We start from the raw sequence: 24,902 nt of genomic DNA, 5'->3' as shown, positions 1-24,902 counted from the left end.
TATTGATGAGATACCACCTCCACTACTACCGCCTCCACCTCCACTACTACTGCCTCCACTACCACCACCTCCACTACCACCTCCACAACTACCACCTCCACTACCACTACCACCTCCACTACTACCACCACCACCTCCACTACCACCTCCACTACTACCACCTCCACTATCACCTCCACTACCACCTCCACTACTACCACCTCTACTACCACCTCCACTACCTCATCCACTACTACCACCTCCACTTCCACCTCCACTACTACCACCTCTACTACCACCTCCACTACCTCCTCCACTACTACCACCTCCACTACCACTAACACCTCCACTACTACCTCCACTACTACCACCTCCACTACCACTACCACCTCCACTACCACTACCTCCACTACCACTAACACCACCTCCACTACCACCTCCACTACTACCACCTCCACGTCCACTACCTCCTCCACTACTACCACCTCCACTACCACCTCCACTACTACCACCTCTACTACCACCTCCACTACCTCCTCCACTACTACCACCTCCACTACCACTAACACCTCCACTACTACCACCTCCACTACCACTACCTCCACTACTACCACCTCCACTACCACTTCCACTACCACTACCTCCACTACTACCACCTCCACTACTACAACCTCCACTACCACTAACACCACCTCTACTACCACCTCCACTACTACCACCATAACTACCACCTCCACTACCACTACCACCTCTACTACCACCTCCACTACCACTACCACCTCTACTACCAACTCCACTACCACTAACACCTCCACTACTACCACCTCCACTACCACTACCTCCACTACTACCACCTCCACTACTACCACCTCCACTACTACAACCTCCACCTCCACTACTACCAACTCCACTACCACCTCCACTACCACTACCTCCACTACTACCACCTCCACTACTAACACCTCCACTACTACAACCTCCACCTCCACTACTACCACCTCCACTACCACCTCCACTACCACCACCACCACTATCACCTCCACTACCACCTCCACTACTACCGCCTCCAACTCCACTACTACCGCCTCCACCTCCACTACTACCGCCTCCACCTCCACTACTACCACCTCCACCTCCACTACCACCTCCACTACTACCACCACCACTATCACCTCCACAACTACCACCTCCACTACTACAACCTCCACCTCCACTACTACCACCTCCACCTCCACTACCACCTCCACTACTACCGCCTCCACCTCCACTACTACCACCTCCACCTCCACTACCACCTCCACTACTACCACCACAACTATCACCTCCACTACCACCTCCACAACTACCACCTCCACTACTACAACCTCCACAACTACCACCTCCACTACCACTACCACCTCTACTACCACCTCCACTACTACCACCTCCACTACTACCACCTCCACTACCACTACCACCTCCACTACCACCTCCACTACTACCAACTCCACTACTACCACCTCCACTACCACTACCTCCACTACTACCACCTCCATGACAACCACCTCCACTACTACCACCTCTACTACCACTACCACCTCTACTACTACCACCATCTCCACTACCACCTCCACTACTACCACCAACTCCACTACCACCTCCACTATCACCTCCACTACAACCACCTCCACTATCACCTCCACAACTACCACATCCACTACTACAAATTCCACATCCACAACTACCACCTCCACTACCACTACCACCTCTACTACCACCTCCACTACTACCGCCTCCACTACTACCATCTCCACTACCACTACCACCTCCACTACTACCACCTCCACTACCACTACTACCTCCACCTCCACTACCAGCTCCACTACTACCGCCTCCACCTCCACTACTACCACCTACACCTCCACTACCACCTCCACTACTACCACCACCACTATCACCTCCACTACCACCTCCACAACTACCACCTCCACTACTACAACCTCCACAACTACCACCTCCACTACCATTTCCACCTCTACTACCACCTCCACTACTACCACCTCCACTACCACTACCACCTCCACTACTACCACCTCCACTACCACCTCCACTACTACCACCTCCACTACTACCACCTCCACTACCACTACCTCCACTACTACCACCTCCACGACAACCACCTCCACTACCACTACCACCTCCACGACTACCACCACCTCCACTACCACCTCCATTACTACCACCAACTCCACTACCACCTCCACTACTACCACCTCCACTATCACCTCCACTACGACCACCTCCACTATCACCTCCACTACGACCACCTCCACTACTACAACCTCCACATCCACAACTACCACCTCCACTACCACTACCACCTCTACTACCACCTCCACTACTACCACCTCCACTACTACCACCTCCACTACCACCACCTCCACTACTACCATCTCCACTACCACTACCTCCACTACTACCACCTCCACGACAACCACCTCCACTACCACTACCACCTCCACTACTACCACCACCTCCACTACCACCTCCACAACTACCACCAACTCCACTACCATCTCCACTACTACCACCTCCACTACTACCACCTCCACTACTACCACCTCCACTACTACCACCTCCACTACCACCACCTCCACTACTACCATCTCCACTACTACCACCTCCACTACTACCACCTCCACTACCACTACCTCCACTACGACCACCTCCACTACTACCATCTCCACTACCACTACCTCCACTACTACCAACTCCACGACTACCACCTCCACTACTACCACCTCCACCTCCACTACTACCACCACCTCCACTACCACCTCCACTACTACCACCTCCACTATCACCTCCACTACTACCACCTCAACCACCTCCACCACAACTACCACCTCCACTACCACTACCACCTCCACTACTACCACCTCCACTACTACTACGACCTCCACCACTACCACCTCCACTACCACTACCTCCACTACTACCACCTCCACGACTACCCCCTCCACTACTACCACCTCCACTCCCACCTCCACTACTACCACCTCCACTACTACCACCACCTCCACTACCACCTCCAATACTACCACCTCGACTATCACCTCCACTACTACCACCTCAACCACCTCCACCACCTTCACTACTACCACCTCCACTACCACCTCCACTACTACCACCTCCACCACCTTCACTACTACCACCTCCACTACCACCTCCACCCGACCACCACCTCCACTACCACTATCACCTCCACCTCCACTACCAACTCCACTACTACCACCTCCACTACTACCACCTCCACTACTACCACCTCCACTACCACCACCTCCACTACTACCACCTCCACTACCACCACCACTACCACCTGCACCACCTCCACCACCACCTCCACTACCACTACCACCTCCACTACCACCTCCACTACTACCACCTCCACTACTACCACCACCACTACTACCACCTCCACTACCACCTTCACCTCCACTACCACTGCCAACTCCACCTCCACTACCACTACCACCACCACCTTCACTACCACCTCCACTACTACCACCTCCACTACTACCACCACTACCACCTCCACTACTACCAACTCCACTACCACCTTCCCTCCTACCATCTCCACTACCACCTCCACCACCTCCACCACCTTCACTACTACCACCTCCACTACCACCTCCACTACTACCGCCTCCACTACTACCACCTCCACTACCACTACCACCTCCACTACTACCACCTCCACTACCACTACTACCACCTCCACCTCCACTACCACCTCCACTACTACCGCCTCCACCTCCACTACTACCACCTCCACCTCCACTACCACCTCCACTACTACCACCACCACTATCACCTCCACTACCACCTCCACTACTACCACCTCCACTACCACCTCCACTACTACCACCTCCACTACTACCACCTCCACTACCACTACCTCCACTACTACCACCTCCACGACAACCACCTCCACTACCACTACCACCTCCACTACTACCACCACCTCCACTACCACCTCCATTACTACCACCAACTCCACTACCACCTCCACTACTACCACCTCCACTATCACCTCCACTACGACCACCTCCACTATCACCTCCACTACGACCACCTCCACTACTACAACCTCCACATCCACAACTACCACCTCCACTAACACTACCACCTCTACTACCACCTCCACTACTACCACCTCCACTACTACCACCTCCACTACCACTACCACCTCCACTACTACCACCTCCATTACCACCACCTCCACTACTACCATCTCCACTACCACTACCTCCACTACTACCACCTCCACGACAACCACCTCCACTACCACTACCACCTCCACTACTACCACCACCTCCACTACCACCTCCACCTCCACTACCACCTCCACAACTACCACCAACTCCACTACCACCTCCACTACTACCACCTCCACTATCACCTCCACTACGACCACCTCCACTATCACCTCCACTACGACCACCTCCACTACTACAACCTCCACATCCACAACTACCACCTCCACTAACACTACCACCTCTACTACCACCTCCACTACTACCACCTCCACTACTACCACCTCCACGACTACCACCTCCACTACTACCACCTCCACTCCCACCTCCACTACTACCACCTCCACTACTACCACCACCTCCACTACCACCTCCAATACTACCACCTCGACTATCACCTCCACTACTACCACCTCAACCACCTCCACCACCTTCACTACTACCACCTCCACTACCACCTCCACTACTACCACCTCCACCACCTTCACTACTACCACCTCCACTACCACCTCCACTACCACTACCACCTCCACTACCAACTCCACTACTACCACCTCCACTACTACCACCTCCACTACCACCTCCACTACTACCACCTCCACTACCACCACCACTACCACCTGCACCACCTCCACCACCACCTCCACTACCACTACCACCTCCACTACCACCTCCACTACTACCACCTCCACTACTACCACCACCACTACTACCACCTCCACTACCACCTTCACCTCCACTACCACTGCCAAATCCACCTCCACTACCACTACCACCACCACCTTCACTACCACCTCCACTACTACCACCTCCACTACTACCACCACTACCACCTCCACTACTACCAACTCCACTACCACCTCCACTACTACCAACTCCACTACCACCTCCACTCCTACCATCTCCACTACCACCTCCACCACCTCCACCACTACCACCTCCACTACCACCTCCACTACTACCACCTCCACCACCTCCAACACCTTCATACTACCACCTCCACTACCACCCCCACCCCACCACCACCTCCACTACCACCTCCACTACCACTACCACTACCACCTCCACCTCCACTACCACCTCCACTACTACCACCTCCACTAGCACCTCCACTACTACCACCTCCACTACTACCACGATCACTACCACTACCACTTCCACCTCCACCACCTCCACTACTACCACCTCCACTACTACCACCTCCACTACTACCACCTCCACCACCTCCACTACCATTACCTCCTCCAACTCCACTACCACCTCCACCACTACCACCTCCACTACCACCTCCACTACTACCCACTCCTCTACTAGCACCTACACTACTACCTTCTCCACTACCACCACCTCCACTACTACCACCTCCACTACCACCTCCACCACCACTACCTCCTCCACCTCCACTATCACCTCCACTACGACCACCTCCACTATCACCTCCACTACGACCACCTCCACTACTACAACCTCCACATCCACAACTACCACCTCCACTAACACTACCACCTCTACTACCACCTCCACTACTACCACCTCCACTACTACCACCTCCACTACCACTACCACCTCCACTACTACCACCTCCATTACCACCACCTCCACTACTACCATCTCCACTACCACTACCTCCACTACTACCACCTCCACGACAACCACCTCCACTACCACTACCACCTCCACTACTACCACCACCTCCACTACCACCTCCACCTCCACTACCACCTCCACAACTACCACCAACTCCACTACCACCTCCACTACTACCACCTCCACTATCATCTCCACTACGACCACCACCACTATCATCTCCACTACCAACTCCACTACTACCACCTCCACTACTACCACCTCCACTACCACTACCTCCACTACTACCATCTCCACTACTACCACCTCCACTACTACCACCTCCACTACTACCACCTCCACTACCACCACCTCCACTACTACCATCTCCACTACTACCACCTCCACTACTACCACCTCCACTACCACTACCTCCACTACGACCACCTCCACTACTACCATCTCCACTACCACTACCTCCACTACTACCAACTCCACGACTACCACCTCCACTACTACCACCTCCACCTCCACTACTACCACCACCGCCACTACCACCTCCACTACTACCACCTCCACTATCACCTCCACTACTACCACCTCAACCACCTCCACCACAACTACCACCTCCACTACTACCACCTCCACTACCACTACGACCTCCACCACTACCACCTCCACTACCACTACCTCCACTACTACCACCTCCACGACTACCACCTCCACTACTACCACCTCCACTCCCACCTCCACTACTACCACCTCCACTACTACCACCACCTCCACTACCACCTCCAATACTACCACCTCGACTATCACCTCCACTACTACCACCTCAACCACCTCCACCACCTTCACTACTACCACCTCCACTACCACCTCCACTACTACCACCTCCACCACCTTCACTACTACCACCTCCACTACCACCTCCACTACCACTACCACCTCCACTACCAACTCCACTACTACCACCTCCACTACTACCACCTCCACTACCACCTCCACTACTACCACCTCCACTACCACCACCACTACCACCTGCACCACCTCCACCACCACCTCCACTACCACTACCACCTCCACTACCACCTCCACTACTACCACCTCCACTACTACCACCACCACTACTACCACCTCCACTACCACCTTCACCTCCACTACCACTGCCAAATCCACCTCCACTACCACTACCACCACCACCTTCACTACCACCTCCACTACTACCACCTCCACTACTACCACCACTACCACCTCCACTACTACCAACTCCACTACCACCTCCACTACTACCAACTCCACTACCACCTCCACTCCTACCATCTCCACTACCACCTCCACCACCTCCACCACTACCACCTCCACTACCACCTCCACTACTACCACCTCCACCACCTCCAACACCTTCATACTACCACCTCCACTACCACCCCCACCCCACCACCACCTCCACTACCACCTCCACTACCACTACCACTACCACCTCCACCTCCACTACCACCTCCACTACTACCACCTCCACTAGCACCTCCACTACTACCACCTCCACTACTACCACTATCACTACCACTACCACTTCCACCTCCACCACCTCCACTACTACCACCTCCACTACTACCACCTCCACTACTACCACCTCCACCACCTCCACTACCATTACCTCCTCCAACTCCACTACCACCTCCACCACTACCACCTCCACTACCACCTCCACTACTACCCACTCCTCTACTAGCACCTACACTACTACCTTCTCCACTACCACCACCTCCACTACTACCACCTCCACTACCACCTCCACCACCACTACCTCCTCCACCACCACTACCACCTCCACTACTACCACCTCCACCACCTCCACTACCACTACCACCTCCACTACTACCACCTCCACTACCACCACCTCCACCACTACCACCTCCATCACCTCCACTACCACCACCACTACCACCTCCACTACCACTACCACCACCTCCACTACTACCACCTCCACTACTACCACCTCCACTACTACCACCTCCACCACTAATACCACTTCCACCACCACTACCACTACTACCACCTCCAATACCACCTCCACTACTACCACCTCCATTACCACCTCCACCAATACCACCTCCACTACTACCATCTCCACTACCACCTCCACTACCAGCTCCACTACTACAACCTCCACTACCACCTCCACTACTACCACCTCCACCTCCACTACCACCTCCACCACCACCTCCACTACTACCACCTCCACTACCACTACTACCACCTCCACCTCCACTACCACCACCTCCACTACCACTACCACCTCCACCTCCACTACCATCTCCACTACTACCACCTCCACTACCACCTCCACTACTACCACCTCCACTACCACTGCCAATTCCACTACCACTGCCACCTCCACTACTACTACCACCTCCACCACCACTACCACCTATACTTCCACCACCTCTACTACTATCACCTCCACCACCTCCACCACCTCCACCATCATTAACAACAGAAACAACATCATGCAAGGTACCTCTTCTTTCAGTCGGTATAAAAACAAACTTTGGGAATTAGCCACATTGGCCAAATTCACCAGAACCATCAGTTTGACGGACGTCAGTCGGTGTGGAACACTTTTTTTATTGGATAAGTGGAGTGCCTTTGTGCCTGTGAGCTGTAAGATAGCCTGTTGGGTTCTTAATCACTCACTCACTCTGAGGTAACCAGTGTTCAGAGGCCGAGGATAAAGGAGCTGAAGGAGCATTGAATGAGCTGTTGCTGTAGGCGTCATTGTCCTGCCGCTGGGGACTTGGGGAAGCAAGGTAAACAAATGGACAACAAAAGGCGGTGCTTTACAGTGAAGCAGGCTCTGTTGGGGGGCTCCCTCTGAGAACAGCAGAAGAGAACGCGACCGACCGACCGACCGTGGTCCCCTCTCGGTTCGATCCCCCCCCCCTTGGTTTGGTCCCCTCTGTGCCTATTAGCTATGCACCACCCTCACCTATACCCAGCCACCCACACTACTCCCCTGTTAGGCACGAGAGGCCAAGACAGGCCACGAAGTGGTGGTGGTCCAAAGCATGTCACACTCACCCTTACACCACAGGCCCTTTGAAAGAACAACTTTTAAGAGATTATGATAATAGAGTAGCCTGAATTCAACCAGTTTTTTGTCGGGAGAATTGTTTCTTCTGAAGGCAGAATTGGTTTAGTGAAATTACATATATGTGAAATGCAGGACCCCACTTGAAAATACTTTAAAATGCTGATAAGGAATGCTGGATATTTTAGGCAATATTGATTTGTAGCCTATTACGGTTCCTTAGTATTCAGAGAACAGATCACTTTGACAAATACTTTTGCATACCAATTGGTGTCCAGTCAACTATATATTTTATTCCGATTTTTACCTCACAATTAGAAATCGGTGCATCATTACTAACGAATGCAAAAAAAAAAAAAAAAATGTAATGTAATGTGGCAATCATGTTAGGGACAATATAATCTTAAAAATGTACTCAGAGAGGGTTATGACTACAATTGAGAGGCACGGACTGTCCACAACTTGTGAGCCAAGACATTTGTAAGACCTACAACACAGTGCCATCTGCTGCCTGCTTAATGCATCACTACTGCTGTGTTTAACCAATTGTACTCTCATGATGTAAGAAGTGTTCCATTGTATGGACATAGTGACATTTAGATTCATCTGTGCCGGTAGGCGATATGCTGTATAGGCTAAATAAGATTTTAGATATCTAGGGAGAATTCTAATCTAGTTAGTTTCTACTTAACCACTCAAGCAAGTCATTGAGAAGTTTAAATGAGAATAGAAAGACAGTCAAGGAGAGGAGAAAAGTGAAACATCGGTATGATGGTGTAGGGTGCCATCTTTTAGATAATATAAAGCCCTCCCCAGACGGTGGTGGAGAATTCTCTTGAAAAAAGGCTTTACATTTTTACAAAGCTATCTAATTGAGAACAAACTGTCATTGAATGAGAGGAGACCATGACTGTGGGCTGAAGTGGAACGCAATCCTCTTCTTCTTCTCCAATGCTACGCTCAGGGCAACAGACAGACAGACGGGGTAACAAGGCGGTGAAGGGGTGCAAGGTACGGCCCCAGTGGGGCCTAGTCTCTATGTGGTCCCTGGTCTCCTGCATCCCTTTGAGTGACAGGAGAGGCCCCATAGCTAACAGGCCCAGCAGACCCGGACAATACCCTTTCACTGGCCATCCCAGCAGATACAGCCCAAATGCATCCGACTGTTCAGTGTGAAGAGGGGAGAAGATACATTTGCAGAAACTGGGTTTGAGGTTTTCAACAGTCTATAGAATCAGTAGAAGTTGATCTCTGGTATGCAGACTGTTGGGTCCCAACATAGCATTAGATGGTGATATTCAGACTTTTGAGTTCAACATAGCATTAGATAGTGATTATCATACTGTTGGGTCCCAACATAGCATTAGATGGTGATTATCATACTGTTGGGTCCAACATAGCATTAGATAGTGATTATCAGAATGTTGGGTCCCAACATAGCATTAGATGGTGATTATCAGAATGTTGGGTCCCAACATAGCATTAGATGGTGATTATCATACCGTTGGGTCCAACATAGCATTAGATAGTGATTAACAGACTGGTGAGTCCCAACATAGCATTAGATGGTGATTATCATGCTGTTGGGTCCCAGCATAGCATTAGATGGTGATTATCATGCTGTTGGGTCCCAGCATAGCATTAGATAGTGATTATCAGAATGTTGGGTCCCAACATAGCATTAGATGGTGATTATCAGAATGTTGGGTCCCAACATAGCATTAGATGGTGATTATCATACCGTTGGGTCCAACATAGCATTAGATGGTGAGTATCAGACTGGTGGGTCCCAACATAGCATTAGATAGTGATTATTGAATGTTATAATAAGACTGCCGGTTTAAAATTCTTTGCAAATGCAGTCATGCGTCGGTCAGTTCCCTTCAGAGCAGCAGAGAATTTGCTCCAGGTTGAAGCATTCATTCCAAATGGAACAAATGTGGCTGCGTAGTGACATAGGTATGTAACCAAACGTAGGTGTTACCAATTGTGATTGAGTCTACAACAGGTTTATGTAGCTAGCAATAGAGGCCCTTCACACTTTGTGGGTGGATTCAAGCTAAACTACAGCATGTGATTATTTCTATTTCAGTTCATATCATGTGAGAAACAAAGTTGGTTATGTCAACAGCTCATTTGAACAGAAGACAGAATCAACACAACAACACAAAAGACAAACCCAGATGTCAAGGTTATTGGTTATTATTTGCCATTAAAAAAATAAAATAAAAAAGTGTCCTATTTATCTTTTTAAAACTAGTCTTTGTTGGACAGTCAAACCAGCAAGCATAGATGATAAATTCCCACATCAACAAAGATGAACGCTCATTGTAAAGTGGACAATAACGGCTCGTGAGAGGAACACTGGATTCACTCATCTCATTGCACCACTTTGGGACGATAGACAAAGGCATAAAAACAGAGAGTGCTGTGAGTGATAGAATCAAAGCAGCTACTCCAAGTTAAGAGCAACTCATAGGATTCTGTCCCATCTCAATACACCATCAATCATTTCAGATCTGGAGTTTAAAAAAAAAACTGATGCAAATGTTGGTCGAACTCATCAATCACGATCCAGACTTTTTGGGGGCTATTTTTGTGTGTAATTATGAACACTTTTTTTGGGGGGGGGGCATCAATCCACTCAGTCAGCTTCTATCTCAAGGCCATCAGACTGTTAAATAGCCATCACTTACCGGCTATCACCCGGTTACTCAACCCTGCACCTTAGAGGCTGCTGCCCTATATACATAGACTTGGAATCACTGGTCACTTTATTAATGAAACACTAGTCACTTTAATGTTCTTTACATACTGCTTTACTCATGTCATATGTAAATACTGTGTTCTATTCTACTGTAGTTTAGTCAATGCCACTCCGACATTGCTCGTCCTAATATTTATATATTTCTTAATTCCATTCTTTTACTTTTAGATTTGTGTGTATTGTTGTGAATTGTTACATACTACTGCACTTTTGGCGCTAAGAACACAAGCCTTTTGCTACACCTGCAATAACATCTACTAAATATGTGTTTGTGACCAATAAAATTAGATAGAGTGTTTTACTTGAGAATGTATATATATTTTTTCAGATAGTGGTCAAAGTAGGAAAACAATGGTACAGATGTGGTTCAATGCATTGGCACTTTGCATGAGTCACTATTTCTTCTTAAAATAATAGAAATTGTTTAAAAAAAAAAGTTTGGTGTAGTTTACACCTGTATTTGTGTTTATTTACTGCACAGGACCCAAACACATTTGAAAAATGTTAACTGAAATTATCATTTTTCACTTCAACGTCTCGAATATGGCTTGGAACTAAATTATTCTAAATTCTAATTAATTTGGTTGGAGGTAATGATTGTCATTTATTGTGTAATCTATATCACCTGTGGTAATCTGCAGGTGCCTATAGGTGAAAATAGCCATTCAACCCGTTTTGAAAAGAAAAGACAGACCATTCTGCTCCATTGTACAGTGTCAGGGTGCCAATACATTTGACTGCCTCTGTATACCATTGGAACATGACATGACTGCATGTAGTGAATGCTGTATATGGGCTTCATCTCGTCTGTAGTTTGTAGTTGTCTGTGTAGTTGTCATGGACACAAGCCGAAGACCACATGCAGGGGGAGGTTCCACGGAATCCTTTGGCCAAGTGTCACTTGTTTCAAGCAGTGGCGGTCAGTGACGTTTAAGATGAGGGAGGTCGATTTTTTTTTTTTAATGAGCATGGCCTTATTTCTATTACAGCATATTCCATTCGCCCAGTTCAGTGTAACATGGATAGGTTTAAGCTACAACGTGATACTAGAATGTTCCCTATCCAAACCACGAGGTTGCTACCACCTAGCTTAGAAAGAAAGTTTGCAACGTAGGTGCATAGCTCGAGAGAAAAATTCACTCTGGCTATCTACTCCGATTTCAGAGCACTCTACGTCTGAGTACCAGAGAGCAGAATAACTGATGAATTTATGAATGCTCAACACTCATTGAATATGACAGATGTCAGTAAACTTTGGCAAAAAAAAAATGTAATTAAATTGTTGTCAGCATCACAATTACAGTCACTAACTCTCTGGATAACATGAGATCAGCCTAAGCAGTTCTGCTAGGGTGAGTACAATGGTCAGAGTGAGGTGTTCTCTCATTTGTTTCTGGATGTAGATAGACAATTTTAGCCAATTAGCTTGGGTGCTTGACTGCAGTTGTGAGGTCAGAACACTCGATCAACCTCACTCCAAAAGAGACGCGCTCTGAATGTACAAAACGGACTGTCTGACAAGACTGAGCACATTATGGCCACACTCTGGCACTCCAGAATTAATTTTGCGAACACACCCAAGGTGACAGACAGTGACACATTCAATACAGCCTTGCACACTCTTGCCTGCATCTAGCTGATTTAGGGTGTATTCATTGGTACAACAGTTGCAAACAAGTTTCTATTGGACAAACTTAGATATGTTTATCCCCGTTTAATTCCGTTTAAGAAACATTTTTCAACAGAATCGGCGGAATTAATACACCCGTGATCACTTTCATAGCAGCCACATACTAACAGCTCATTATGTAATTCCTTCTCGCAACGATCTACGCATTCTCCTCCTCTCACCTTTCTCCTTCGCTTGTGGACTTCAGTGCCCCCTCACATCAGATGTCTGTGACCAGGCGAAAAAACCTTTCCAAGACAAACCTTCATATCGTGACCACTAACTGCTACACGCAGCCTACATTGTTGTCACGTCATAGACAATCACCATAGTTACTGGAACTAACGTGTTAGTAAACCTGCTACAGTCATGCAGTACAGTGTACGGTAAGCAGCAAGCAGTTTAGCAGATACACCGGTGGGCCCGATGACAATAAATGAAGAAAACCACCTTGACTTGGAAGAGTTCCAGTGTTAGATAGCCATAGCCAGCTAGCTAACATAGCATCCCTCTCTGTTGGATAGCCATAGCCAGCTAGCTAACATAGCATCCCTCTCTGTTGGATAGCCATAGCCAGCTAGCTAACATAGCATCCCTCTCTGTTGGATAGCCATAGCCAGCTAGCTAACATAGCATCCCTCTATGTTTGAGCCAGGTGTTTGAGTAGGCTGTAGTTTATGCTTTTTTTCAATGTAGTGCTAGCTAGCTGTAGTTTATGCTTTCAGTACTAGATTCATTCTCTGATCCTTTGATTGGGTGCACAATATGTTAGTACATGCCGCAAGAGCTCTGATAGGTTGGAGGACGTCCTCCGTAAGTTGTCATAATTACTGTGTAAGTCTATGGAAGAGGGTGAGAACCATGAGCCTCCTAGGTTTTATATTGAAGTCAATGTACCAAGAGGAGGACGGAAGCTAACTGTCCTCCAGCTACACTATGGTGCTACCTTACAGAGTATTGTTGAGGCTACTGTGTATATTCATTGCAAAACAGATTGTTTTAAATATTTTGGTGATGTAAATATATTTAGTATAGTTTTATCTAAAAAAAAAGACAACTTTAATGTTTCATTATTATTATTTTTTTTAAATGAAATTCGCGATGGATGATGGCCCTTCTCTTCCTCCTCTGAGGAGCATCCACTGTTTCACAACCATGTATTTTATGTTGTTTTGTATAAACAGCGGCATCACGCAGCACCTTTATCGTGCACGGTGCATAGCGTTGATTATTCCTCCCTTCCAAAGTCCCTCCATCTGTCCCTGTTTATCTGGCCTGGGCCTCTTCCCCCCCCCCCCCCACCCCTGACAGAGCCTAAAGCTAGCAGGGGGTCTTGGCCTCACACCCACCCTCTGATTATGCCCTTCAACACAGAACTACTCTTCTATAGCTTTTTGATAGGCTTTCAATCCCCACGCCACTGACAAGGTTTTCATTGGGAGGAGTAGGAGTTGTGGCTTTTTCGGTGTTGGGGTGAGGGGCTTACTGTGGAGATTTAGGGAGGGGGTGCAGAGGTGATTTTGGGGGGGAAGGGAGGGAGGAGGGATAGAGAGAGGGAGGGTGAAGGGATAGAGGGAGGGAGGGTGGTGGATAGAGGGAGGGAAGGAGGGAGGGAGGGATAGAGGGAGGGAGGTAGGAGTGGAGAAAGGAAAAACTAGAGCAGATGGGTCTGATTGTGCTCTCTACGCAAATTAAGGAGCGAGACATCTGCAGGAGAAGCATACTGGTGGTCTGAGCTCAGGCAATTAAGAGAGGAGGGGAGAAAAAGGAGAGGAGAAGACAGTCTTGCCTGCCGTTGCATAGAGATGAAGTGAGGCTCACATTACAATGAGGAGCGTGACAATAGGGGGAGCCGGTGAGGAGGACGCGGACTCAAACAGGGGGGGGGGGGGGAGATTAATGTACGGAGGAAGAGAAGAGAGAGGAACAGTTAGCAATACAACACTCTGGACCCTTTAGTGGAGGTTTCAGACTATAGAGTTATAAAGCCCAAAAGGAGTAGCTGATTAGACTGAAACCCCAAACAGAACCAATCAGCTACTCCTTTAGGCTTAATAACTCTAGACTGAAACCCCAGAACCAGAGTTATTAAGCCTAAAGGAGTAGCTGATTGATTCTGTTTGGGGTTTCAGACTAGAGTTATTAAGCCTAAAGGAGTAGCTGATTGTTCTGTTTGGGGTTTCAGAATAGAGTTATTAAGCCTAAAGGAGTAGCTGATTGATTCTGTTTGGGGTTTCAGACTAGAGTTATTAAGCCTAAAGGAGTAGCTGATTGATTCTGTTTGGGGTTTCAGACTAGAGTTATTAAGCCTAAAGGAGTAGCTGATTGTTCTGTTTGGGGTTTCAGAATAGAGTTATTAAGCCTAAAGGAGTAGCTGATTGATTCTGTTTGGGGTTTCAGACTAGAGCTATTTAAGCCTAAAACAGGGGCTGATTGGTTCTGTTTGGGGTTTCAGACTAGAGTTATTAAGCCTAAAGGAGTAGCTGATTGGTTCTGTTTGGGGTTTCAGTCTAGAGTTATTAAGCCTAAAGGAGTAGCTGATTGATTCTGTTTGGGGTTTCAGTCTAGAGTTATTAAGCCTAAAGGAGTAGCTGATTGGTTCTGTTTGGGGTTTCAGACTAGAGCTATTTAAGCCTAAAACAGGGGCTGATTGGTTCTGTTTGGGGTTTCAGACTAGAGTTATTAAGCCTAAAAGAGGGGCTGATTGGTTCTGTAAGGAGATTCAGTCTAGTTATAAAGTGTTTCCTTCTCTCCTCTCTCTCTTCTCCATTTGAAACCAGAGGTCAAAGGTCCATTCAGTGTTGTGGATTTAATTTGGAGCTACGTTGACTTATTCTTGGTCCCATCTCCCCCTCTATCCCTCCGTCCCCCCTCTCTGTTTCAGAGAAGTGAGGTGACAAAGCGAGGTCTTCCATGGGATTATTCCCTTTAACCTAGGCTTTATGTAGTGATCTGGTGCTGGGGGACATGTGGGGCAGGAGAAGAATGCAGGTAGGTTGTTTACAGGCTCGGCCAGCCAGGCCTCTCCAGGCATGTATGTGTGCAACAATGCAACTCACAGCACAGATTTGCATAACTCTATGCTAAACAACAAAATCCCGGGTTGTTTCAGATAATTGGGGCCGCTAACTGTAATGCAATTGTTTGTGTTAGTAGGCCTCGCCTTTTGCACTAAACAAACTAGCGACCAATTATTCTACACGAATTATCCCACGGGGAGGCTGGGGGTAATATTTCCAGATTAGTCTACATGGGTGAGTATCAAAGTTTGTATGTACCATGTTTCGTCAAAGATTTTAGGAATAAGGAGAATCATTTGTGTTACAAAAACAGTGTAGCCACTTGCATTAAATGAACTACTGAGCTTTTCTGCGTGTGCGGCTGATGATGTTTGTTTTTCTCCAATAAGAACTGAAACCATATACACTATATATACAAAAGTATGTGAAACCCCTTCAAATTAGTGGATTTGGGCAATTTCAGCCACACCCGTTGATGACAGGTGTATAAAATCGAGCACACAGCCATGCAATCTCCATAGACAAACATTAGCAGTAGAATGGCCTTACTGAAGAGCTCTGTAACTTTCAACGTGGCACCATCATAGGACAAGTCAGTTCGTCAAATTTCTGCCTTGCTAGAGCTGCCCCTATCAACTGTAAGTGCTGTTAGTGCTGTGAAGTGGAAACAAGCTCACAGAACAGGACCGCCGAGAGCTGAAGCGCGTAGCGCGTTCCAAACTGCCTCTGGAAGCAATGGCTGGAATGGTGTAAAACTGACCACCATTGGACTCTGAAGCAGTGGAAAGGCATATTCTGGAGTGATGAATCACCATCTGGCAGTCTGACGGACGATTCTGGGTTTGGCGAATGCCAGGAGAACACCACCTGCCGGAATGCATAGTGCCAACTGTGAAGTTTGGTGGAGGAGGAATAATGGTCTGGAGCTGTTTTTCATGGTTCGGGCCTCTTAGTTCCAGTGAAGGGAAATCTTAACGCAACTGCATACAATGACAATATGGTAACAGTTTGGGAACACCCTTTCCTGTGTGAGCATGACAACGCCTCCGGGCGCAAAGCGAGGTCCATACAGAAATGATTGGTCGAGATCCGTGTGGAATAACTTGACTGGCCTGTACAGAACCCTGACTGCAACCCAATCGAACACTTTTGATATTAATTGGAACGCCAGGCCTAATCGTCCAACATCAGTGCCCGACCTCACTAATGTTATTGTGGCTGAATCTCAGCAATGTTCCAACATCTAGTGGAAAGCCTTCCCAGTGTAGTGGAGCCTGTTATAGCAGCGAAGGGGAGACCAACTCCATATTAATACCCATGATTTTGGAACGAGATGTTCAACCAACAGGTGTCCACATACTTTTGGTAATGTAGTGTACCTATAGCTGAATGTTGTGAATTTTGCTAGTCACATAATAAATTTCTGTTTTACTTAAATGACCATGTGTGACAATACAAAATATGTTATCAATCAAATATATTTATAAAGCCTTTTAACATCAGCAGTTGTTCCAAAGTGCTTTACAATAACCAACCTATGCAGCCCCTAATTGGCCTAACCAAGGGACAAGTTATAGTAAACGATTCCTCCTATGAGCTAAATACTCTGCAGAAGAAGAAAGTCCCAATGATTCCCTATTGTTCCAGAAAACCCTCAGAGCTGCTGCCTCGTCAATACACCCAGAGCCCTGAGCTGCTGCCTCATCAATACACCCAGAGAGCCATGAGCTGTTGCCTCATCAATACACCCACAGAGCCATGAGCTGCTGCCTCATCAATACACCCTGAGAGCCCTCAGAGCTGCTGCCTCATCAAAACACCCAGAGAGCCCTCAGAGCTGCGGCCTTATCAATACACCCAGAGAGCCCTCAGAGCTGCTGCCTCATCAAAAAACCCAGAGAGCCCTCAGAGCTGCTACCTCATCAATACACCCAGAGAGCCATGAGCTGCTGCCTCATCAATACACCCACAGAGCCATGAGCTGCTGACTCATCAATACACCCTGAGAGCCCTCAGAGCTGCTGCCTCATCAAAACACCCAGAGAGCCCTCAGAGCTGAGGCCTCATCAATACACCCAGAGAGCCCTCAGAGCTGCTGCCTCATCAAAACACCCAGAGAGCCCTCAGAGCTGCGGCCTCATCAATACACCCTGAGAGCCCTCAGAGCTGCTGCCTCATCAAAACACCCAGAGAGCCCTCAGAGCTGCTACCTCATCAATACACCCAGAGAGCCATGAGCTGCTGCCTCATCAATACACCCACAGAGCCATGAGCTGCTGCCTCATCAATACACCCTGAGAGCCCTCAGAGCTGCGGCCTCATCAATACACCCAGAGAGCCCTCAGAGCTGCTGCCTCATCAATACACCCAGAGAGCCCTCAGAGCTGCTACCTCATCAATACACCCAGAGAGCCCTCAGAGCTGCTGCCTCATCAATACACCCAGAGAGCCCTCAGAGCTGCTACCTCATCAATACACCCAGAGAGCCCTCAGAGCTGCTACCTCATCAATACACCCAGAGAGCCCTCAGAGCTGCTGCCTCATCAATACACCCAGAGAGCCCTCAGAGCTGCTGCCTCATCAATACACCCAGAGAGCCCTCAGAGCTGCTGCCTCATCAATACACCCAGAGAGCCCTCAGAGCTGCGGCCTCATCAATACACCCAGAGAGCCCTCAGAGCTGCTACCTCATCAATACACCCAGAGAGCCATGAGCTGCTGCCTCATCAATACACCCAGAGAGCCCTCAGAGCTGCTACCTCATCAATACACCCAGAGAGCCCTCAGAGCTGCTGCCTCATCAATACACCCAGAGAGCCCTCAGAGATGCTACCTCATCAATACACCCAGAGAGCCCCCAGAGCTGCTACCTCATCAATACACCCAGAGAGCCATGAGCTGCTGCCTCATCAATACACCCACAGAGCCATGAGCTGCTGCCTCATCAATACACCCTGAGAGCCCTCAGAGCTGCGGCCTCATCAATACACCCAGAGAGCCCTCAGAGCTGCTGCCTCATCAATACACCCAGAGAGCCCTCAGAGCTGCTACCTCATCAATACACCCAGAGAGCCCTCAGAGCTGCTGCCTCATCAATACACCCAGAGAGCCCTCAGAGCTGCTACCTCATCAATACACCCAGAGAGCCCTCAGAGCTGCTACCTCATCAATACACCCAGAGAGCCCTCAGAGCTGCTGCCTCATCAATACACCCAGAGAGCCCTCAGAGCTGCTACCTCATCAATACACCCAGAGAGCCCTCAGAGCTGCTGCCTCATCAAAACACCCAGAGAGCCCTCAGAGCTGCTAACTCATCAATACACCCAGAGAGCCCTCAGAGCTGCTGCCTCATTAAAACACCCAGAGAGCCCTCAGAGCTGCTACCTCATCAATACACCCAGAGAGCCCTCAGAGCTGCTGCCTCATCAAAACACCCAGAGAGCCCTCAGAGCTGCGGCCTCATCAATACACCCAGAGAGCCCTCAGAGCTGCTACCTCATCAATACACCCAGAGAGCCCTCAGAGCTGCTGCCTCATCAAAACACCCAGAGAGCCCTCAGAGCTGCGGCCTCATCAATACACCCAGAGAGCCCTCAGAGCTGCTACCTCATCAATACACCCAGAGAGCCCTCAGAGCTGCTGCCTCATCAATACACCCAGAGAGCCCTCAGAGCTGCTGCCTCATCAAAACACCCAGAGAGCCCTCAGAGCTGCTGCCTCATCAAAACACCCAGAGAGCCCTCAGAGCTGCTAACTCAATCAAAACACCCAGAGAGCCCTCAGAGCTGCTACCTCATCAATACACCCAGAGAGCCCTCAGAGCTGCTGCCTCATCAATACACCCAGAGAGCCCTCAGAGCTGCTACCTCATCAATACACCCAGAGAGCCCTCAGAGCTGCTGCCTCATCAATACACCCAGAGAGCCCTCAGAGATGCTACCTCATCAATACACCCAGAGAGCCCTCAGAGCTGCTGCCTCATCAATACACCCAGAGAGCCCTCAGAGCTGCTACCTCATCAATACACCCAGAGAGCCCTCAGAGCTGCTGCCTCATCAAAACACCCAGAGAGCCCTCAGAGCTGCTGCCTCATCAATACACCCAGAGAGCCCTCAGAGCTGCTGCCTCATCAATACACCCAGAGAGCCCTCAGAGCTGCTGCCTCATCAATACACCCAGAGAGCCCTCAGAGCTGCTGCCTCATCAATACACCCAGAGAGCCCTCAGAGCTGCTGCCTCATCAATACACCCAGAGAGCCCTCAGAGCTGCTGCCTCATCAATACACCCAGAGAGCCCTCAGAGCTGCTGCCTCATCAATACACCCAGAGAGCCTTCAGAGCTGCTTCCTCATCAATACACCCAGAGAGCCCTCAGAGCTGCTGCCTCATCAAAACACCCAGAGAGCCCTCAGAGCTGCTACCTCATCAAAACACCCAGAGAGCCCTCAGAGCTGCTGCCTCATCAATACACCCAGAGAACCCTCAGAGCTGCTGCCTCATCAATACACCCAGAGAGCCCTCAGAGCTGCTGCCTCATCAATACACCCAGAGAGCCCTCAGAGCTGCTGCCTCATCAATACACCCAGAGAGCCCTCAGAGCTGCTGCCTCATCAAAACACCCAGAGAGCCCTCAGAGCTGCTACCTCATCAATACACCCAGAGAGCCCTCAGAGCTGCTGCCTCATCAATACACCCAGAGAGCCCTCAGAGCTGCTACCTCATCAATACACCCAGAGAGCCCTCAGAGCTGCTGCCTCATCAATACACCCAGAGAGCCCTCAGAGATGCTACCTCATCAATACACCCAGAGAGCCCTCAGAGCTGCTGCCTCATCAATACACCCAGAGAGCCCTCAGAGCTGCTACCTCATCAATACACCCAGAGAGCCCTCAGAGCTGCTGCCTCATCAAAACACCCAGAGAGCCCTCAGAGCTGCTGCCTCATCAATACACCCAGAGAGCCCTCAGAGCTGCTGCCTCATCAATACACCCAGAGAGCCCTCAGAGCTGCTGCCTCATCAATACACCCAGAGAGCCCTCAGAGCTGCTGCCTCATCAATACACCCAGAGAGCCCTCAGAGCTGCTGCCTCATCAATACACCCAGAGAGCCCTCAGAGCTGCTGCCTCATCAATACACCCAGAGAGCCCTCAGAGCTGCTGCCTCATCAATACACCCAGAGAGCCTTCAGAGCTGCTTCCTCATCAATACACCCAGAGAGCCCTCAGAGCTGCTGCCTCATCAAAACACCCAGAGAGCCCTCAGAGCTGCTACCTCATCAAAACACCCAGAGAGCCCTCAGAGCTGCTGCCTCATCAATACACCCAGAGAACCCTCAGAGCTGCTGCCTCATCAATACACCCAGAGAGCCCTCAGAGCTGCTGCCTCATCAATACACCCAGAGAGCCCTCAGAGCTGCTGCCTCATCAATACACCCAGAGAGCCCTCAGAGCTGCTGCCTCATCAATACACCCAGAGAGCCCTCAGAGCTGCTACCTCATCAATACACCCAGAGAGCCCTCAGAGCTGCTGCCTCATTAAAACACCCAGAGAGCCCTCAGAGCTGAGGCCTCATCAATACACCCAGAGAGCCCTCAGAGCTGCTGCCTCATCAAAACACCCAGAGAGCCCTCAGAGCTGCGGCCTCATCAATACACCCTGAGAGCCCTCAGAGCTGCTGCCTCATCAAAACACCTAGAGAGCCCTCAGAGCTGCTACCTCATCAATACACCCAGAGAGCCATGAGCTGCTGCCTCATCAATACACCCACAGAGCCATGAGCTGCTGCCTCATCAATACACCCAGAGAGCCCTCAGAGCTGCGGCCTCATCAATACACCCAGAGAGCCTTCAGAGCTGCTGCCTCATCAATACACCCAGAGAGCCCTCAGAGCTGCTACCTCATCAATACACCCAGAGAGCCCTCAGAGCTGCTGCCTCATCAATACACCCAGAGAGCCCTTCAGAGCTGCTACCTCATCAATACACCCAGAGAGCCTTCAGAGCTGCTGCCTCATCAATACACCCAGAGAGCCCTCCGAGCTGCTACCTCATCAATACACCCAGAGAGCCCTCAGAGCTGCTGCCTCATCAATACACCCAGAGAGCCCTCAGAGCTGCTGCCTCATCAATACACCCAGAGAGCCCTCAGAGCTGCTGCCTCATCAATACACCCAGAGAGCCCTCAGAGCTGCTGCCTCATCAATACACCCAGAGAGCCCTCAGAGCTGCTGCCTCATCAATACACCCAGAGAGCCCTCAGAGCTGCTGCCTCATCAATACACCCAGAGAGCCCTCAGAGCTGCTGCCTCATCAATACACCCAGAGAGCCCTCAGAGCTGCTGCCTCATCAATACACCCAGAGAGCCCTCAGAGCTGCTGCCTCATCAATACACCCAGAGAGCCCTCAGAGCTGCTGCCTCATCAATACACCCAGAGAGCCCTCAGAGCTGCTGCCTCATCAATACACCCAGAGAGCCCTCAGAGCTGCTGCCTCATCAAAACACCCAGAAAGCCCTCAGAGCTGCTGCCTCATCAATACACCCAGAGAGCCCTCAGAGCTGCTGCCTCATCAATACACCCAGAGAGCCCTCAGAGCTGCTGCCTCATCAATACACCCAGAGAGCCCTCAGAGCTGCTGCCTCATCAATACACCCAGAGAGCCCTCAGAGCTGCTGCCTCATCAAAACACCCAGAGAGCCCTCAGAGCTGCTGCCTCATCAAAACACCCAGAGAGCCCTCAGAGCTGCTGCCTCATCAATACACCCAGAGAGCCCTCAGAGCTGCTGCCTCATCAAAACACCCAGAGAGCCCTCAGAGCTGCTGCCTCATCAAAACACCCAGAGAACCCTCAGAGCTGCTGCCTCATCAATACACCCAGAGAGCCCTCAGAGCTGCTGCCTCATCAATACACCCAGAGAGCCCTCAGAGCTGCTGCCTCATCAATACACCCAGAGAGCCCTCAGAGCTGCTGCCTCATCAATACACCCAGAGAGCCCTCAGAGCTGCTGCCTCATCAATACACCCAGAGAGCCCTCAGAGCTGCTGCCTCATCAATACACCCAGAGAGCCCTCAGAGCTGCTGCCTCATCAATACACCCAGAGAGCCCTCAGAGCTGCGGCCTCATCAATACACCCAGAGAGCCCTCAGAGCTGCTACCTCATCAATACACCCAGAGAGCCCTCAGAGCTGCTGCCTCATCAATACACCCAGAGAGCCCTCAGAGCTGCTGCCTCATCAAAACACCCAGAGAGCCCTCAGAGCTGCTGCCTCATCAAAACACCCAGAGAGCCCTCAGAGCTGCTGCCTCATCAAAACACCCAGAGAGCCCTCAGAGCTGCTACCTCATCAATACACCCAGAGAGCCCTCAGAGCTGCTGCCTCATCAATACACCCAGAGAGCCCTCAGAGCTGCTACCTCATCAATACACCCAGAGAGCCCTCAGAGCTGCTGCCTCATCAATACACCCAGAGAGCCCTCAGAGATGCTACCTCATCAATACACCCAGAGAGCCCTCAGAGCTGCTGCCTCATCAATACACCCAGAGAGCCCTCAGAGCTGCTACCTCATCAATACACCCAGAGAGCCCTCAGAGCTGCTGCCTCATCAAAACACCCAGAGAGCCCTCAGAGCTGCTGCCTCATCAATACACCCAGAGAGCCCTCAGAGCTGCTGCCTCATCAATACACCCAGAGAGCCCTCAGAGCTGCTGCCTCATCAATACACCCAGAGAGCCCTCAGAGCTGCTGCCTCATCAATACACCCAGAGAGCCCTCAGAGCTGCTGCCTCATCAATACACCCAGAGAGCCCTCAGAGCTGCTGCCTCATCAATACACCCAGAGAGCCCTCAGAGCTGCTGCCTCATCAATACACCCAGAGAGCCTTCAGAGCTGCTTCCTCATCAATACACCCAGAGAGCCCTCAGAGCTGCTGCCTCATCAATACACCCAGAGAGCCCTCAGAGCTGCTGCCTCATCAATACACCCAGAGAGCCCTCAGAGCTGCTGCCTCATCAATACACCCAGAGAGCCCTCAGAGCTGCTGCCTCATCAATACACCCAGAGAGCCCTCAGAGCTGCTGCCTCATCAATACACCCAGAGAGCCCTCAGAGCTGCTGCCTCATCAATACACCCAGAGAGCCTTCAGAGCTGCTTCCTCATCAATACACCCAGAGAGCCCTCAGAGCTGCTGCCTCATCAAAACACCCAGAGAGCCCTCAGAGCTGCTACCTCATCAAAACACCCAGAGAGCCCTCAGAGCTGCTGCCTCATCAATACACCCAGAGAACCCTCAGAGCTGCTGCCTCATCAATACACCCAGAGAGCCCTCAGAGCTGCTGCCTCATCAATACACCCAGAGAGCCCTCAGAGCTGCTGCCTCATCAATACACCCAGAGAGCCCTCAGAGCTGCTGCCTCATCAATACACCCAGAGAGCCCTCAGAGCTGCTACCTCATCAATACACCCAGAGAGCCCTCAGAGCTGCTGCCTCATTAAAACACCCAGAGAGCCC

At 50.2% G+C, this 24,902-nt stretch overlaps 3 protein-coding genes across 3 annotated transcripts; all 3 read left to right on the top strand.

The window, feature by feature from the left end:
- Positions 1 to 3,201: 3,201 nt before the first annotated feature.
- LOC135527287 (uncharacterized) lies at positions 3,202 to 3,999 on the top strand (the record flags this gene model as incomplete). The annotated part of the gene is made up of 1 exon (XM_064955878.1): positions 3,202 to 3,999. A coding segment is annotated over one exon (798 nt), but the record flags the coding sequence as incomplete, so codon positions are not given.
- Positions 4,000 to 4,575: 576 nt separating this feature from the next.
- LOC135527140 (uncharacterized) lies at positions 4,576 to 5,232 on the top strand (the record flags this gene model as incomplete). The annotated part of the gene is made up of 1 exon (XM_064955786.1): positions 4,576 to 5,232. A coding segment is annotated over one exon (657 nt), but the record flags the coding sequence as incomplete, so codon positions are not given.
- A 31-nt stretch (positions 5,233 to 5,263) lies between these two features.
- LOC135527286 (basic proline-rich protein-like) lies at positions 5,264 to 18,152 on the top strand (the record flags this gene model as incomplete). Its single annotated transcript, XM_064955877.1, has 4 exons — positions 5,264 to 5,676; positions 6,670 to 7,238; positions 7,276 to 8,215; positions 18,038 to 18,152. Coding segments are annotated over 4 exons (2,037 nt in total), but the record flags the coding sequence as incomplete, so codon positions are not given.
- Between the last annotated feature and the right edge of the window lie 6,750 nt (positions 18,153 to 24,902).

This window comes from Oncorhynchus masou, chromosome 32, assembly GCF_036934945.1.
Source record: "Oncorhynchus masou masou isolate Uvic2021 chromosome 32, UVic_Omas_1.1, whole genome shotgun sequence".
Classification (NCBI taxonomy): domain Eukaryota; kingdom Metazoa; phylum Chordata; class Actinopteri; order Salmoniformes; family Salmonidae; genus Oncorhynchus; species Oncorhynchus masou.
The sequence above is the reverse complement of the archived record's forward strand: the minus strand, read 5'-3'. Positions and strand labels throughout refer to the sequence as shown.